General features: G+C 41.5%; 1 protein-coding gene across 8 annotated transcripts in view; it reads left to right on the top strand.

Annotated features, from left to right (window-relative positions):
• Positions 1 to 19,988, top strand: part of LOC124308177 (sodium channel protein para) — a 67,777-nt gene that overhangs the window by 12,297 nt on the left and 35,492 nt on the right. For 7 of the 8 annotated variants that reach the window (XM_046770616.1, XM_046770619.1, XM_046770618.1 and 4 more), the window contains exons 2-4: positions 12,847 to 12,922; positions 16,583 to 16,923; positions 17,320 to 17,497. In XM_046770616.1, coding sequence (XP_046626572.1) covers positions 17,351 to 17,497 — 147 coding nt within the window. In that variant the 5' untranslated portion in view covers positions 12,847 to 12,922; positions 16,583 to 16,923; positions 17,320 to 17,350. Of the gene's footprint in view, positions 1 to 138; positions 461 to 12,846; positions 12,923 to 16,582; positions 16,924 to 17,319; positions 17,498 to 19,988 lie in introns of all 8 variants that reach the window. The other variant, XM_046770612.1, reaches the window with a different exon arrangement.

Below are 19,988 nucleotides of genomic sequence, written 5' to 3'. Positions count from 1 at the left end.
GCTGTGCTCGTTAGAAAAGAAGGGGGATGGTGGATAAGTTCTAGTTGAAAACGGGTGTACATATTATCTATTAGTTGATGACATATACAATCTATCGCTGATTATTCACTCTATAAATCTAATCCTTTAACCCCTTAGCCGCGGCTAAATCCTGCAGGATCTAAAAACAACCAACCCACTTCACGATGAAACACAGTGACAAAAACTGACCAGAGATGACGAGTCCGTGATATCGGGACAATTAATGATGGACATGCCGATAGAGAGTGGAATAAATGGCGTCAAAGTCGACGCTGAGCATGTTTCGTTGTAAATTAATCACATTACATTCGTTATGTAAATCCGTAGTGAGTTAAACCGGGTACCAGTGCCCTTCTTTCAAAAGTACGTCAGTGGTTTTTCTAAACTAAGATCGACGACTACCGAAGGGCTTATCAGTGGGATGTAAATAGTTATAGTGGTGAGTAGATGTTTTATTGCATAACTCGCGTACTTCATATGTAGGATTCATGTGCGTTCGTGGATTTGCTCGCCATCGTGGACGGCTTGTCGCGATTCGCCGATATCGTAGCTTAGTTTGCACACGCCAAGAGAACGAGGAATATGATAGAAACTGCACTCAGCACCGACCTTGTATTTCTGACCTTTAAGCTCGCCTTTTCGAGCGTCGCCTGAAGCGTTCGGTATACCCCGGGGTCCCGGCTTCCTGACCCAACCCTTTAGTGAAATAAAATTAGAGGAAAAGTGAATACAGAAAATTTCTGCCTAAAGGAAATCATCTCGATGACTTTTAAATTTGAATTTATAAACGCCTAGTTCCATCTCCATCATAATTCAACTACGTTTTAAGGTCCTTGGCTATAGTATACGTATCATAAACGTATCGAAAGAAAACTGATCGTTTTACACTGCCTGTTCTTCGAATTTTCTTGGCGCCAACTTGATCGTTGTACATAAATCGTTCAAGTATACCACTGAAATATAAAGTATACCCACAGGAGCTACTAATTTCGAGTCTTTGCCTGGCACCTTGGCTTTGCGATATAATCGGTAGTCGTACAGTTCATCTTTCTTTTAAATTCACCTTTTCCACCCGCCCGACGCCGTTTATCACGTTTTTTATACAAGTAAGTGGGCTGTTTTTTTTTTGTTTTTTCTTTGTTTCGGACAACATTCGAGGGTAGAAAATAGTTTTTACAGTCATTTTCTGCATCACGATGGCCGCTCAAAGGAATGCATAACATAAATTTAAATACGACGATCGGTTTCCTATTCGAACTCCGCGGACGATTTTCTTCTTCTTTCTTTTTATATTGGCAAGTGAACGACGATCGAGCCCTTGATCATGGACACCCTGTGGAAAACAACGTTGTAATTACCACCAACGTGAACTATAAGTGTCGAGAATATACATATACATAGATATATATATGTATATATATATATACCTGCAAAGTGTAGCTCTTTGTATAACGTGTCTAAAGTATTGACCGCCGCTGCAGGTTTAGTACGTACACAATATCCTATATCACCGCATTTATTCGCTGTACACGCGTTTCCGTCACGAATGGAAACTGGCGTAGGTGGGAGAGTTCCCGTTGGTCAATAATATCCCGGGTGTTTTTTTTTTTAACCGGACTACTTATCGCGAGGCGTTGTAAGTCTTCCCGAAGTTCCCTCGTTCGTTGCTTAAACGTCCCGTCAACCTCTTGCGCTTATTGCCCGATGACTAAAATCTATCGTGTCCGATAAGCCGATCGCATATTACACGCTCGGCTCGATCAGCGTATAGATTCTTTGTTAACCTGCAGGCCGGTCACCGATTCAGGTATAACACTTACCAGAAGGACTTCTGTATACCTACGTCAAAGTGTAATTCCCGCTTGTCGATACGTCAGATCCAGGTCTCAGCGAAACGTCGCCGAAACTCGAGACATCGACACCAATTCGTGTATTACTCGCTTCGGATAATCCTCTCTCTCTCATCCGCAAAATGGAATTTCGTGAAAATATCTGACGCGGATCAGTTTCGTTGAGGTCAGAGTTTGCGGGGTAAAATTATGGCCTATCAGTTTACGGCATTTTGTCATTGTCAGAGAAAATTGATACGTTCCTGTTAATTGTTTCTGAAAATATCGAGTTCGGTCCTTTGACTCGTGTATAGTCATTGAAAACAATTTATGCCACAATTAACTACCCTTCACATTTCCGCGCAGCTGAATACATTTCGAAATGTATGATTTCGCGGCGACTTTCGTCCGATTGTATGAAATTATCCAGCTCTCAAGATCCGGGAGTAAATATAATTTAAATGAAGCATACGCTTCGTACCTGCACGTTACGTTTCTGATTTATGATCTCGTCCCGTTTTTAGATCCACGCAAATTCGCACGCGTAGTTTTCTTCGTCGAGTTTCTTTTAATTTCCCTCGGTAAGTTCAATGAATCCCTCCGCGTAATACTTTCGTACAACGCAGCTTCGTCACGTGAATAATTAACTCACAAATTACAGCCAGGAGAGAGATACTAAATCGGCAAAAGTGAACTGACGGACCGGACGCCTCAGAGGCGGAAGGAGGCAAGTTCGCAATCATTCTCTACCTCTTCTTATACCGCGATATTATGCGGTAAGGGTGGCTCACCGCGGACCGAAGATTTCAAGGATATTAAACGAAGATTAGCCTTTCACTTCGCTAGCTGTCTAGATTTTCGGGAGATGAAAAATTCCGCATTCCATTCAACCGGGTCAGATTTTTTTGCTTTCTTCTCACCCCAATCCTCGATCTCCCTCTCTATATATTTTTTCCTTTTTCTGCGGAATTGGCACTACAAATTGGCTGCTGCAGAGCGCACCTTGTTGTAGTTTCCGCAAGCCCTCTGTCTTTTTTTTTTTTTTTTTCTTTCACGTATACCCATAATTGCTATAATCGCAAGTGGGTTGATTCAGTGCGACAGTTGAGATCCGTTAAACTTGATCCGGTCGGTTCGAAGTTTCATCGACCAATGATTCTCTAAAACTTTTTTAATTCCACAACGCACATCGTCAGAAGCATTCGACTCGCGAAATTCTCTCTGATAACAGATCCATCGCTCCCGTTGATCTCGTCGATCAGTTTCGACCCATCCAACTTCACCGCATGATATTTGCTGTACGGAAATTATATTCAACTTTGATCGTAGAAAAACGGCGCTCTTTTGACGATAGATTTCACGTATCGTAACTTTGGTTTAATCGTAAAAACGTTTTGTGGAATAAAATTTCATTCGTTGTCGCTACTTTCACAAGAAAAGAACCCGAGGTGTTCCTCATCGATTTACTTCATTCTGTGATGTATTCTAATACATCAAAGAACAGTAAATATGTATTTTATCATACGCTACTCCAGAAAATTATTTTTCAGGTTTTCTCGATAATGACTTAAGTTTTTTTGTTTTTGATAAAAACCAAATGGACATTATTCACCATCAACACACTTGAACGTGCGCGGTATTTTTATCCTCATGGATAGCATCCCTTTTTTCGGGCTAAAATATAGGGGTGGTATACAACCTGTAACGGCTGAATCGGGACGTAAGAAAAATACTCGTTTAATGTTTTTTGATGTTGTAAAATATATCACAAAATTAGTAAAAACGTATGCGTATCCACTCGAGAAATATAAAAGAATTGACGTATTCGATGTACACTGCTTACGAATATTACTGTACTTGGAAGGGATTAAGCAGTCAAATATGCTAGATCAGTGATGCCTACCCTCAAATATTCTGGGCAGAATAAATTCGCACCTCTGATCAATCGGTCACCTAAATTTTACCCCATTCACGACCCTTGCCCAGCGCTATTCTTGCCACACTAAAATGTCCCGGGATTCGCGAAGAAATAGGATCTCACGGGATTAAACTCGGATCCTTAATCAGATCAATCAATCTGCGAGACGTATATCGGTTAAGCAGCCATCGACGTAGGGTAATATGCTGGTGTAGTAGTTGGGGGAAACGTTCTTGAAGAGCGAAACTGTGAAAGACTTTAAGCTTGGATAGATACGCGTTATATTGGCAAGCGCTTGTGAGATAACGGAGTTCGATCGAGTCCTGCGACAGGGCAGCATAACCCATCTGTCATTCGATCCTGTCCCTTATCTTCAATAAAATATCCAACGGGATTCGTTGGCAACATTGATGTAGGCGCAAAAAATGCTTATCTTTATTCTCGACGTTTTTTGTTTGCATCAACCATTCACCCACTCTATTCAATCGGTGCAAAATGTCTGCAAGTAGAAAACTCGATGCTCGTTACCAAACAACTTTAAATGTATGCATATAATGTGTCTGAAAACAAACAATTTCCCCTTGCGTTGGCGAATTTTGAAATTTGTACCTCCTACCTTTGATCAGGATTGTGAAGAATCGGCTGTATATTAACAAAATTCAGTCAATTCAATGAAATTCATATACAAAAATAACAGGGAAAAATAGAAAACTAGCGTGTTTTTAGATGCTTTCGATTTATTTATAATAATAAAGGAACTTTATAATAATTGAGGATCAAAAATTAATGTGCATATAATACTGGAATCATTTAATCTATTTATCGCTATAACTTACGAAGCCTAATTGATAATATTAATATTTTGAACATGGTCGTAAGTATCAGTATTATCATAGCGATGGTAGTGACTCTACGTTGATTTGTTCCGAACTTTTTTTCGCGATGGTTAAATTTCAATCTTTAAGAAACATGTTCATAATGTCGCACTCCTTGTAATGCCGTGGTTTTGAGTTTACATCAGAGAAATAACTTCGCAATGAGTTGTACCAAGAAATTGTTTCTATTATCTTTCATTCTTTATCATACTTGCCCTCTAGATCTCGTACCGCGTTAGGCGAAATATGCGCAGGGCACATCGATAGCCGGCTATATTAATCGATTCGCGTTATAAATAAACTTCGCTTTGTACGTAGCACGTATTCTGTGATGCCGGCATGACCGCGCTCGACTAAAGCGCTGTCTGCATAGCGCGAAGTGTTATACCTACTTATTATCCGTAGTGTTAATAATACATGAGGTAAAAGGTAGGAAAAAATCGAGGATAAAAAAAAAAAAAAAATAAAAAAGCACAATAATAACGACACTAGGATAAATAATGAGTAGAAGTTTATTTTGCTGAGAATAATCCCAATTAAAATATTTAATCGATGCAGCCACACATCAATTATAAAACTGTCTGGTAAATATTTGATATAACAAACGATACCGATTGCAAGTGATGTTTTATAATTGTGTCAAGCGACATCTACCCGCAGTCAATTAATTAATATTTGGTAGAAAATTTCGCCAGTCGCGTATCCGTTTACCGTTTCACCTTTTTGGAATTATTTTGCACCCACTCTGCAGCTTCTGTGCATCGACCGCATGGTCGGTGTATTTCGTCTCTTGCACGATAGTTACACGTTACATGTATACGTATATTTATACTTGCGCGTTGTGTATAAGTGCAACGCAATCAATAAAACAGGCTCAGAGTCTATTCAACTTCCATTAGCGAACGGGGCCTCGTTAAGCTCATGCTCGGCAATCGTGAATTTCTGCTCCTTCGGAGCAGGGATGAAAGCTGCAAACTGATTATACCCACCTATATGCCACGATTTTGAAGTGCTCATTGTCAGTCAACAGATTGCTCGAGTCTTGCCCACCTGTGGCAGTGGCGCTTTGATACTTGTCGGAAGAGCGTTTGAATCATGCGTTAAAGTAACTTGCGTGGCTGGAAAAATAAATTGTAATTCGTAAGTTTCTATTGATTTCCCGGGCTTCGGACGATCATTTAATCCGGAGTTGTTCGCGCAGCCATTGCGCTGCAGCGTACCTCGACAGTTTTAACATGATTTACTGAACAAAGTAAGGAATACCCGTATCATCACCCTAAAGAAGTACAGCACCTCTATAAAGCGCGCTGCGACAGTGAAAACTTTTGCGTAACGTCGGAGCGACGGAACAATTTGAAAGTCGATGGATTCAAAGTGAGGTAGAAAGATGGATAACAACGGAGAAGAATCTTTGACCTCGCTGTTAACTGTCGGCTTTTTCCAACATATTTCTTACTCCGCGGTACTCTTTGTGAAATATTCAACTTTTTTACGTAATCGTAGTTGATATTCTTATAGTCAGTCGAAAACAAGTTTTCCTCTACGAATGTATGTTGTTCATATTTTCGAGATGTGTTTTCGCGTGCTTCCTGTTTCCGCAACAACTGTTCCGAAGTAGCGTGCAATCCTCTATAACAACAACAACAACAACAATAATAATAGTTTAGAAAAGTAAACTCACCCTCGAATTTATTGCCGACTGGTTACAAGAGGATAAATTAAATTCCTGCAACACTAGAAAGGTCAGCTGACCAGGCGGGTGACAAATAACAAATCAAATCCGATTCCCTTGACGCTTTTACCGGGCACTAGGGTGTAAAACAACAATGCCCAATGAGCCGCGCAGAAACATGGAATCACGTTACGTATCTGCTTGGTTAAAATGGTCGACTTTCCTTTTCTCCACTTTTATCCCGAATCGATAAATCTGCTAAGGCTAACGGTCCTGAATCGTGTCCGATACTAGAAGGCGTCAAGTCGACGATCGACGATTGTATTTACGGGCACTTTGAGTATTTGCGATATGAATTGTCGCGATTGGAGAGGCGTCTTGTTTCCCGATACTTCGGCCAAGTTTCAAACGTCCGATGCATCGCCGTGTCAGTCGGCGTTGTACAGGCGTTGTGTCGGATAGTGGAAAAGTGGGAATTAATGTAGGTCACCGCGGCGGACGATCCTGTAACCCCAATCAATACCATACGTTCACCCCAAGTTGGGTCGGCTGTAGGGTTGGGTCAAGTGGGTCGGACGTGCAGGCAAAGGTCGAAACTAAGCTGATTTTTATCCGTTATTCTCGCTGCAGCTTCGTTCAACCGCCTCTCGCAGCCCCTTGTCTTCCCTTTTCGCCCTTGGAGTCAGTCGCCGTCACTCCGCTGATTATACGGCTTGTCCTCATTCCGCGTGGCCCAGGCTTGTGTCGCAAATACGTTGCAAAGAATTCATTCTCACCCGCCGAAAGGTCAAGAAACCCCGCAGGTCAAGTGGGGACGATGATGTATTCCGAAGGATGTCAAGTTTTGGCACGAATCATTCGGCATGATCGACAGCGCCTCTTAATTACTGTCAAACTGCACAAGAGGTGTACCATTTTGACGTATCCTAAAATATTTAAGCACCAATTACGATAATTTCAATCGAAATTTGCAGGAATCGATTCATCGTGGTTTTTGGTAGGTATTGTACACGTACTTGAAAAGTAATTCAGAATCGGACAGCTTTTCTCTGAAAACTAAAATTCGACGTTCGGTCAGTGTGTTTCGTATACTACGATTTTTTCTTAACTAGACGAGTCATATATCGTAGGTCTGACTTTATGATCCGCGCTTGAGCCGTTATTGCGTTTGGCAGAATACCGGGCGGAAAGGCTAGAAGTAGTAAATCTCTTTAAAGTCAACAAAGTTCTTTTTTCTCGGCTGAATGGGGAAGTCCAGGGTGCTCCCAAACTCATCAGGAGCTTGTCAAGTGAGACATGCTTCTATAGCGGGACTGTCCGGATTTTTTCATTATCAAAGCGAGGTGAAAAGCTTTTTTAAAACGGCCAACGTCTTAGGAACAAAAGAGAATAGAGAAACGACGACTGTTTCCTCACTGCTCGCGGTTCAACGGCGATTCGGCGTGAATCTTTCCTCGAGAATGGTTTTGACAGTTACTGAATGAGACCAGCATCTGGAACCGAGTGTATTTCCGCTTTTCGCCTTCCTCGCGACACTTTCTTCTCTACTTTTCGCTGTCCTGCGCGACATTTTCACAGACAAAAGAAAAATGGAAAGGGCGTAATAACGCAGCTTGTGTTAATCTAATAATTTCACCCCCGTTTTCGACAACGGACTTAACGCCAAGACAAAGGGCTATTTAGTTGAGGACTCCGAGCAACTTTGCTCGCCGGATACGCACGGGGGCGTTTATTTGCCTATCGATGTTGCGTCCAATGAGATTACATAAATTGAGCTTTAACCTACTGCTGCAGGCAAGCGTCGTGCAGGGAACAGAGGAGCTTGAAAGCCTTGGTTAATTATACGATTATCGATTTTACCGACGATCTCGTGGACGCGTCTCTAGCTGTACCTACAATTCTCGAACAGGTGAAAGGCGAAAGGGTGAACGAATACAGTCGAATCGATGATTGCGGAAAGTAGGTACTAATTAGCTTCGGTTTCAACCTTCCTGCGTTTGACGACTTTGAAAGAAAGAAAGTCGATCGGAGGAGTAGAAGCGAGTCGTTCTTGCAACAATGCAGGGGAAAACAGTTTGTTTCGTTGAACGAATTCTTTCTACTCCTTCACCATTCATATCGGCCTGTGAAGTTTTCTTTTCATCTTATTGTCCGTGCCCGATGCACAATGACGTAGATACAGCGCCGCGGGTAAGCCTGACACTTTTCTATTCAGGTACATCGCTCTTTGTGCCGAGTTTGTTGGTAGGTGTGCACGTATCCTATTCCACGTTTATCCGGAAAGGAAGAGGAAGCGATCTGATCACTGTTTTCATTCTTTCTAATGGCCACCTCGGTGAATCGCTCGGCAATCTGACACGTCCGAAAACATTCCGCGACTTTGGTCCTCTGCAAAACACCGACGATTCCCACACGGCTTTAGAATTCCCAATACTGAAATTAGGATTCGGAAAAAATGTATTACAAGCCCTTCTTGCCGAGAGTTTCGCGATCGAAATCCTCTGGATACCTACGTGGCTCAGCATTTGACTCACGGAGATTGCTGCAAAGGTGAGCTACTTCCGGGGAGCTTTCATTGATTAAAAGTTTATGGTAATACCAATTCCACCTCACAGATTCCGTTGAAATTGCTCTTTTATCGGGGGGACAAAAATTTGTTTGCGTATATATATGCGATTATCCGACAAATTTCCTATAGCAATACTATATAAAAGACAGATATAATTAACCCCGGTATAATCAAATTCTCAGAATGTCGCGTGTTCAATAAAATGGAACGTCTGTAAAGTTGATATAAAATTCCAGTAATTTTTGTTTAACCAATAACTGTACAGGTCCGTTTAATTACACGGAAGAAAAATTGAAAATCGATGTTTTACGCGTGTGTCAAACTTGCGGCAAATCGTTCACCCGCGCTTGAAAACAAGGGTATAAATTTTCCGAATAAATAAATCCTACGGGATAAAATCATGCCGCAACAACAAACCTTGGACCACGGTTAAGGGTCCTCGGCCGTCGTCAAGGTAACGACGAAATTTCGAGATACAACCTCGGGGCATGAATACCGAAGGAAAACGAAGCTGAACGACGGAGGAAACGGCGAGGTTCTCCACCTATCTTGCCTGCCTGCCTGCCTGCCTGCCTGCTGGCCAAGGCACGAACACACATACAGGAGGAACCCGCAATGCGGCACCGCTTCGGTAGGTATACCAAGCCGTGACGGGAGCCTCCGAAGCGTGCAGAGCGAGCCCTGGACCTCGATTCGAAAGAGTTTCGGTGGGTAAAATTTTTGGGAAAACTTAACGTCGGAAGTATCGTTGGGGGTACGAACCATGCAGCCGGCTTGCGCATCGGTTCGCGACACCGGTTTCTGCTTCGAAGGTAGTAGACGTGCCGCGGTACCTGGTGGAGAAATAATTTCCCGTATAGCCTTTCGTGTAACACTGCATAATGTTGGCTGGCTAGAAAAATCAATAGCACACACAATACTCGAGCGTACACCTACCCATGGCACCAAGCTGGCATTTTACCTCCAAGTCGACTGTTCAGTTATTTACCACAAAAATTTGCCATGCCTCGGGTTACACGCAAATACGCCGTGTCCAAACTATTCTCGCTATTCGTCGATAATTTTCCATGCAGTCGACGCGTTACGGCTCTGTGGATAAGCGAATTTCTTGTACGAGTATGTTATGTCAGGGTATCACCGCGTAATTTTAATCAGAGTATTCTCGTCTATTGGCCCGTGCCTCAGATTCTGCAATTTATTATCACTCGCCTTGTTAATACTTGTTCGCTTCCATAACTGAGAGAAAATTTCATTCCCCTGTTTTCTGATCATTATCCCTCGAGGATGATATCGCGTCGTTATCCATATTTTACACTAGTAAACGGGTTTCTACACATATATTCACGGGTTAAAGTGAAAATTTATTATCACGTAAAAAAATGTTTGTTCGTCGGTATTTTTTTTTTTTATGCAAATGATTGCAGAAACAATAAACAATGTTTGGTAAGACCATAAGAGCGGTTTTCTCGACGATGAAATGATTACAGCAACGCTACTGACCACGATCTGCAAAGACAAACGAATACCTATTTATTTGAAATAGGAGTTCAATTAACTCTTACGTGGATGTGCGTGCAATTGATTATGAAAAAATTGTCGTTTATTTGTTATACCGAATGAAAATGACTGAATTGTAATCCGTCTTATTTATGATCATTTACGTGAAACAATGTAGCGTTCCTAAAATACTAGCCCAATTACAGGTTGTTAGATATTAGAAGACCGCGAGGTATCGCGTATGCCGTTCGTGGAATAACGTAGATTACTCAAAGGAAAGTTGAAGCCAAATTTTCTAACAATTAAAAAAAAAAAATTATTAGTTCTGCATCGCAGTCTCTAAAACTCTAATACTCTAGTCTTTGCAGTATTAAAGAAATGTTTGTAATTAAAAAAAAAACGTTCTGTAAATGGGACGGTTTATTAAATATCTGCTGAAAACCACCGTCATAGAAACGGGTACTTGGAGTATGGAAAACACTTGTGAAAAAACGCGTAAAACCTTCTCGCGTCGTATAAAAGTAATTCCCTACGCAATTGCGTCGAGGAAAACGCCGGGGTTTGCTGGGGACTTCCATCTAGGAGATATAACCTTGGCCCAGATTTTGGTATAATGAGAATTAGCCCTTTTCGATTTGCCGTGAAGTCAAAGTTGCTGTCCTTGAGACAGGGATAGAATCCGCTTAAGCACTACTCGGTGCAGGTGTCAAAGTTTATACGGTGGTTTATAATCGTACTAATAACCTCATTAATTAACCGATCTTTATACGGAGCGTACGATTTACTTTGCGACAAGTCACGTCATGCGTTATCCTGATTTATTAAGGTCGTATCCGTGAGGACGGATGTGGATGTCTCCAATCCGGCTTCGTTAAAAGTAAAAAAAAAAAAAGAAAGAAAAGAAAACAACAACTATAATTTAGCATCTCGATTCTTCGCTTACGCAGCGAATCGCCTTGAGATCCGATGTATTTGATCTCTTGGAAACGCCATCACTTCTTTCCTTTCTATCTCGTGAACTTCTACTCTCCAAAAACTATCCCGCAATCATTGTAGAACTTGAGTCGTATTCCACACCCTTTACCACCCCAATTACGCTTCGTGACAATCGTCACGTGTTGTGCCCGATGTTGAGGTAGCTGACAGCGTTTCCGGTTGGTCGGAAAGCCGTCTTACTACAGCACGCTCGATTAATGACAGCTTATATAAAACACTTTAAGATTACGCGAAAAGACCCGCCAACAACCGCGATCCAAAGCTTTCTCCGTGTGTCGAGAAACGGAGGTCGCGTAGTCAAAATATGTATGCCATAAAACTCGGGAGGGGTTCACGTTACGAGAGGATCCCTCGGAGGAGTTACGGTAACGAGATTGACGCTTCAAGGATGTGACGGTTCGGATCGGGGGATGCGAGGCCGAAAGCTACAGCAGCCTCGTGCGTATAGGGCGATTGAAATTCTACCGGGAATTCCAGAGAGAAGGTATAAAGCTCGGCGTGTGTGAATACTCGGGTAGATACGCGACACACCTATATTCACAGCATAATTGGGCATTAGCTAATCGACTCTCCTCTTTGTCCAGCGTGAGGGCTGGTTCTCGTTTTCAATCAACTGAGAGGCTATTTTCATTAAAACTACCCTGCAAGACTTTGCGGGACTTGTTGCGTGGGTATAAGTGCAGCGTATTTGTAGAAACGTTGCAACGGCGATATTGCTGGTTAATATTGCGAGAGAATGGACAAACGCAGTGCTTCGATCGGAAATGATTTACTCATTTCCGGTTGCTACACCAGCGAAAATTCTGTTTTTTGCAGTAAGACGTAAAACGGCCACCGTCATATGTTTGCAATAGCTTTCAACGGAGCGAGACGACGACGGTCTTAATTTGACAATACATGCATTAACTCTGCGTTTATTACGAGGGTAATTTTCGGAGCTTATAAAGAGTGGCGCACGCGAACTGGGAACGACTCGTGGGCAGACGACTAAGCGAATCAGTTAGAGAGCGAACAAAATCGTCTTATACGTTCTGCGCAAGCCTATACCTGTGTGGTCGTCACTCTTGTGAGTCGTGTCGTGTCGAGTCAGAGTCTATATAGAGAGCCTTAGGTGTCTGTGCGTGAGATAATAAATATGAGAATTAATTCTTTTGTTGTAATTTAAGTTCTCCTTATTCGCATGCCGTGAAATAATATACTTGTATGTATTAATAAGCTTTTCCGCTGGGAATTACGTGTGCATCGACCGTTGAAAACTTCTTCGATTTTTATCCAACTTCGCAAAATGGTATACATGGTTTAGATTTTGTGTATTTTTCTTTTTACTCAATTGATGCCACAATTGAAACGATTATGAACTATGAGTAATTATCAAGCGGTGCTAACAATGTAAAATTTTGTTTTCTCAAAGAAAAACGTTGCACTTGTGTCTATTAATGTTACATAAAAATTGTATCGTTATGTTGCAGGTAAATAACTGTACTTGGAGTCCGGACTATGATAATTCGGACAATAGATTGATTCCACTCGCCGCTTCATGTATACGTAAGTAATAATACGTCGACTAAGCTTACATCTTTATTATTGTGGAGAAACTTCATAAATAACGAATGAGAGAACTTTTTCATTACGGTCAATGTTAACTTCCGAGCTCCTTCCAAAGGAAACACCGGAAAGTCTGGATGCATGGTGCACATGACAACAGCGTCACAATTACAGTTCGAGCAGCCCCATTATAATTTATCAAACTATCGGTGTTATAATAGCATTAAATTACAAGGCTGCATTATCGTCGGCGTAATATTAATTTCCCGTAGCCGCAGCCACGTACAGGCGTAATAAGCGTTCTCGCGTATAAATTGGCGTTAGTTACTGCGCCCTGCTACCGTCGTTCACTATCCAAACATCGGGGTTTACAAATTGTGCAAGAAATTTGAATACACTCCGAATCACTCCTACGTATCGTGTATTTTACACAAAAATAATGTTCAACATTTAGTCCATATGCGAAGCCGTATCACCCGCAGATCAGCGTCGATTTGTCATCGCTAGACATCGTGGCATGTGGATGCATGTACCGGTGTACAGGTATAAGCTACGGCGAAATAACGAACAGCAGCGCAGAGTCTGGACCAAGGTCAGTGATTATTGTTGATACCGAAATTGAGCTATGCACTTGAAGCCTCACGGACTTCAGATCACGAGTAGTCCTTCGTCCAGTCGTAGTGAGTTAATATCTTGCATCCGTTTCCATTAAAATACACCAAGTACTCGCAATTACGGGACTGACAAAGCTCCGCATACACGTGACACAGTGTACGTCGTGAACTTACGTTTCACTCGACTTCCAGACTGCCTTGGTGTAAACATGTTAAGAGACTCGCGTAGGAGTGCATTATTGGCCGTAAGACACCGCCGGTCTGCTCTCTCCAAAGGTTCGTTCGGATGTCATTTTTTCCGATGAAACAGGGGCGTGGAAAAACCCGAAGGGAAACAGAAAAGCTAACTCGAGTCATGTTCGCCACGTATTTGCATCTCGTGTGTGTCAAGCCTCGCGACGTGATCCCGCATTCGCCACTCGAGCCACTTTTGCCTTCACGAAAGATCCTCGAGAGACAAAGATTTCGAAAAATTGGCCTACCTAGAACGCCGCTGGGTTAGGATGTGTATACACATGTAACGGCGTCTGAATGGGTTTTGCGGAAGACGATGTCGCTGCTCGATGTACCAACCAAGAATTTTCTCTGTAATTTGCCAGATTGCGTCACGGCGATGAAAATTATCCTACGTGCCGGAACGCCTGGCTTTGAACCTCTCGAAATTCCTTCAAAACGTGGAAGCGACTCAAGACTTCCGCTTTCAAACACCCGCCACTCGCCTTGCAGAAATACCTTCTGTCTGGGGTTACCATAGAACTCATTTTCTCGCAGCGAAAATTGTCCCAGACAGAGTCACGTGTACGAATTGGTGCCAATTTTTCAATCAAGGTGCACCGCGTCAAACCAAATCGCTCACACATCAACGACTACGGACACCGCGTAACGAGTTCCGAGACGAACTCGATTCGCGAATGACCAAGTCCTGGTACTCATTGACAGTTAAAAATGAGAATTTTACCGGTAAATTGCTTAATCCACTCACGGAAGCTGTCAAGCGAGTCGTCATTTTTAAAGAGTTTGAAGAAATAATCATTGTGGAACTTGACTTCTTCTTTCTTTGCCTTTTGACTGCAACGTGTAGAATTCAGTTTCATCGACTTTGTTCAATATTTATCGTAAAAGAAACTGCTAACCAGCAAATCCTCTTCTCACACTTTATTCCAGGAAAAACAGTCGCGATTGGATTTCCTTGCAGTGGCGTCGTACATGTGCGTAGGAGTACTTGAAACAGGATAAAGCGCGTGGGCGTTGTTTCAACCTTCGTGTATTCTCTTTCTCTCTCCGTATTCTTATTCTCTACATCTCGGTCTTCTTATTTCAAGCCATTGAAACGTCAAGAGGCAGTGTCAGTTAGCTTTCATAACTTTAGCGGGAAGCCTAGATGGAAGACCGGCTGAAAGGCCCTCTTTTATATTCTTTGATCCTTTGAAACTTTTACTTCGCCAATGTCTAAAGCCTCCAGTGTTTCACTACGCTACTCAATTAGTCGAAAGCTCCGACTGTAGAACGTTTTGATCCTGCGTAATCGTTGCCGCGCGAGACGTCAGTCGATATTCTTTCAATTGCTCGCTCTCCTCTCATTAACCGGGACCTTCAGTCATCCCCGGTTTCACTATTCCACAAGTGCGGAATCCTCGAGACTGATACTTATCCCTGCAATTATGCATCTCTCAAGTTCACCTCGCGCGCTAAATTCGATTTCCAAAATTTTTTTCACCACGTCGCAACCCTTCGCCAGAGCAAATAGGTTTATTTGACACAATTTTCCACCCCCGTATGGGCGTAGTGGCAGAGTTTTGTCGCACAGTTGTTGGCCCTTCCTCGACTCATGGCCAATGCCATTCAAGGCCTCGGTCATTCATTCGACGTAGTGACGTCACGCTCAGGCGGAAAAGGGCGTGGTCTGTTACGTTTCGGTTTACCCCCGAATCTCTCTCTCCCTCACCCCCCCCCCCCCCCCCTCTCTCGCTCTCTCTCTCTCTCTCTTTGTCTCTCTCCACCTTCTTTGCCATCCCTTCCCCAACCGGAAGAAGGCTGCAGGGGTTGGACTAGTAATCGATATCCCCGGAATTCCTCCGGTGTCCGCGTCCCATTCTCCTATCTTCAACCGCCGGGGATTCCCGTAACAAACTTCTGACTTTCGCACGGTTCCGGATGACAAATCCAATTAATCTTACGGCCATTGTCTGTGAGACTCACGGATTTCGTCTCGATAGATACATTATAACCGCTGGTTATGTTTGCTATATTTATTTATTTATTTTTTTTATTTTTAAAACACATTTTTATTTGGTTGTAATTTCTAATTTCGGAGCTAAATAAATGTTCGCCGTGTATGTAGGTGGTCTGATCAGTGGCACTTGATTCCTGCAAAAGCCCCTGAAGTATCTTCGGCGACACGCCGCGAATTTGACTGCGTTAATTTACCGCCGCTTGACTTTGCCTGCGTAATTATCCGGACCCCATCGATCAAAGGGAAATATCCCTCTCAGAGGCTCGAGCTAATCACGGGGAATGGAGAGGCTTGTGGAGTTGACGATTTTGATGATCGTTATTGGTGTTCCTCGGTCTATCAGGATAGAGGCATTGAAATTTTCGGTCAGTTAATGGTCACCGTATATAGCTCTATAATACACGTTTATCACCGGAGTAGAATCTTCTGTAAAAACGTATAGTTATACTCGCTATCGACTCGTTTATATTCATGGTGATTTTTTTTCTTGATAAAAGGAAACAACCGGCGCTCCAACGACAACGACAAGTACAATTTTACACCATGATATATTGTAATATAAAAACAATCAAAAGGTAGCTGAGTTCTGATCGCCTCAACGTCAACGCAGAAGAAAAAGGACTCCTTGAGCTTACCGTTTGAGCTTTTGTTGAAATATTAATTTGGAAAAACATTTTCAACAATGTCAGAGCTGTCAGAGATGACGAATATTTAACGATGCAAATCCTTTTCGGGACATGAGAAACAATTAAATAAATATTGACCCTCCAAATTTCGTTTCTCATTTTGCTAATTGTTTTCATCCGACGACAGGTCGGACATGAAAAATCTTGCTACGCGTTGGACGGGCCCCTACACACTTCGCACTGCCGCCCTGACCGCCGCTGCATCAGCAAAGGAGAACCTCGGGTGCAGTTGCATCTTCGTGACCAAAAGCCGGAGTCCGAGGAGTCCGGTAGCGTTGCAACCGCCTCCCCCATCCGTCCGTTCCCACGAAAGCAGCCCGTTTGCCTTCGCGTCTAGAAGAAGCTCCATCCCCAGGAGGCAGCTGAGTATCGGCTACCCCCGACCTCATCCTCGACTACTGCGTCGCAGTTCACTAGTCTCCAGCAAACGTCGCGTCAGCCTCGAAAATTGTTAGCACCAATCGTCAGGTAACCGATCAATTTTCAACAATAACCACGTCGGACCCGAATTAGAACTTACATACTTTGCGTAACTTTTTCATCTCAGGTTTCATTCGTCATATTTCAATTTGCGGCCGTAATCGTCGGTTATGGTGCATGTCTTGCACCTGTTGCAGGGCGCCGAGTGCGTCAAAGATGGCCGAGACGCATCCGTGAGAAACTTTTTCATGAATTTAAATTATTTGAACCGAAAGTTTTCAGAATGGGATCGGTACGATATGACGCGGGAGACCTTCGGCTTGCGTCTCAATTTTACAAAACGTGCGTTTGACGACTCGTATTTTCATTCCAAATGGGAACCCGATTCTTCGAGATAAATCCTTGGTCTAAATACGTCGTTCATGATCCGTGGAAATTTCACAGAACGGTGGCTCAGTCGGGTGCAGCTTAGACAATGTCCGAAGACTCTGACTCCATATCAGAGGAAGAACGCAGCTTGTTCCGTCCGTTTACACGGGAATCTCTGGCAGCAATCGAGGCTCGTATCGCCGAAGAATATGCCAAGCAGAAAGAGCTCGAGAAGAAGCGTGCCGAGGGCGAGGTAAGAACGTCAGTCTGTTTCGATCAACTCGGCGTTTGATTTTCCTTTCATTTTCACCCATCACCGTGACCACATTTCCTCATCCACCCACAGTGTCAAACCGCCTAAAATTTCTATCCAGTTGATACAATTATACGAACTTGAGAAGGTACTTGAAGCTCGTATACGAATATCACAGTCATTGACAATTTTTTTTCCCCCTCAGTGTTTCAATTAATATTTGCACAATTCATTTTTGCCGTGTATATATGATAATTTTTGCTATAATCAGTTTTTCGTTGATTCGTCAATTATAAAATGCAAATTTGTTTCACGTGGTTAATTTTATGATCAAATGATCGCGCGATTTGCGTTTCACTTGACGTATTATTAAAACTTCAATTTACCAATCGTTCGTGTTTTTCTTTCTGGTTCTAACGTTGAAATATGATTTCAACGCATCGTCGAAATGAGAAAGTAAACACACAGCATATGTTTATTTATTAATATGTATAATTGACCCACCCATCTTTCCGTACCGCGTATGCGAAATTGCTACACTGAACACGTATCGCGATGAACTTGTTTATTCAAGTGTCTTAACGAAGTTAGGAAATAAGATAATGCGTGCTATTAACGTGTGCGTCCTACTTCCATTTTCCCATAAAAAATTTTCTCGTTTTTGTGTAAACATTATGCTATATTGTACATCATCGGAAATTTACGAGAGGACAAAGTGCTTTAGAGATATTGTCTAAATTTGATATCGATGTGCAGTATCGGTGTTAGCTTGAGTCGTTTGAGCGTATGATCCGTTTACAAAGAACATGCTTTGAGGAAACAGCAAACTTTAAATGAAAAAACGAAAAGAGAAATACATAATAATTTATTCGCAAAACTTGTCAGTACTTACATACTTTTCGTATAATATATACGGTATATATCAGGGTGGTTCAAAAAAAAAGTTTTCTTCTTCGCTTTTACCCCCTAAAATGTTCGTGATTGATGGACAAAAGATACTTTCAAAAGACGAGCCTCTAATTCAAGTCTAACAGATACATCTTTTAATTTTTATTTCGCGATCATTTGACATCAGAACATTTCACGTTTTGTTAAAAGTTAAGATACTAGTATCTATTCAATATTTTCTAAGTTTATGCATAGATCCTTGAAGCTTATTCTTCAAGCGTTTCAAACCTTTATAACGAAGCATAATTATCGTTATTGGAACACATTACAGTCACCTGAAAACGTATATTGTTCACGTATACTTTAACTTCTAACGAAAAGTGAAATTTTCACATGGTAAATGAGTAGGAAACAAAAATTAAAAAAGCGATTTGTTAGACTTGAACTAGAGAGCTCATCTTTTGGGAGGGTCTAATTTTTCTATTAAATAGTAACATTTGAGGGGATTAGAACGGAATTTTTTTTTTGTTTTTTAAACCACCCTAATATGTATGTATATATATATATATATATATATATATATATATATATATATATATACTCCATACTCGTCAATATGTTATACATATGTATACTACAGCAATAGATACGATTACTAAAAATTAGCTTGTGTATATACAAGAAAGTTATCATATGTTATTGTTAGATGTTTACATGTAAAAGTTTTTCAATGCGAAATTTTTTTTTATACTTTTGCGTTCATATATTTTACACTACATATTATATTGCTATCATTATACATATATATGTATATGTATATTTATATATATATATATACACACACACATTTATTATATCCATGCGTGTGGGCTCGATGTTTTGTGATATGTCATTCGTGCTCTGCCTGTGTCTATAATCTTTCCCCCACTCCGTCCCGATACTTCAAGCTCCATTTTCAACCCTTTGTAATATTCTCCCGTAGTGGAGGAAACTGTATCGATGGTTGCCGCGAGTGTAGGGATGACGTAGGCCGTTAAAAATAGCCTCCAGAACTGAACCTCGGGGCTTATACCGTGCAGCACTGATATTTATTCATAATAAATACAGACAAAGTTATTCATATGCCGTACGTTAATAAATGTGTATTTTTTCTTGAAACTTGTGTATGTAATATCAACATTCTACCGCGCTAGAGTTGGTCAAAGTTGTTTTTCTCTTTTTCTCTGACATATAAACAGTTCGGCAAAGTACTTGCAAAAAAAATAAAAATAAAAAAATAAATATAAATAAATCGTTCCCCCTGCTTTCGGGAATGATGATATCAGTGTAACGGAAATACGTCATCCCACGTTACTTCCGAATTTATATTATACAATGTTATATGATTCGGTTGAAAAAATTCGCGGCACTCGTTAATAGCGTGTCCTCTGATTAGCGCACATTTATTATATCGTTGTCACCTCATATATATTACCCACTTTATATACTTATATATTATATATGCCGATATGAAACATATACTACTATATATACGAAACCTCCGCTTAAAGAAACTATAACTACCATATACTATTACTATTATGTATATTGTGATATATGTATA

This window comes from Neodiprion virginianus, chromosome 6 (assembly GCF_021901495.1).
Source record: "Neodiprion virginianus isolate iyNeoVirg1 chromosome 6, iyNeoVirg1.1, whole genome shotgun sequence".
In the NCBI taxonomy this organism is placed as follows: domain Eukaryota; kingdom Metazoa; phylum Arthropoda; class Insecta; order Hymenoptera; family Diprionidae; genus Neodiprion; species Neodiprion virginianus.
Note: the sequence above shows the minus strand (reverse complement) of the source record. Positions and strands in the feature narration are given on the sequence as shown.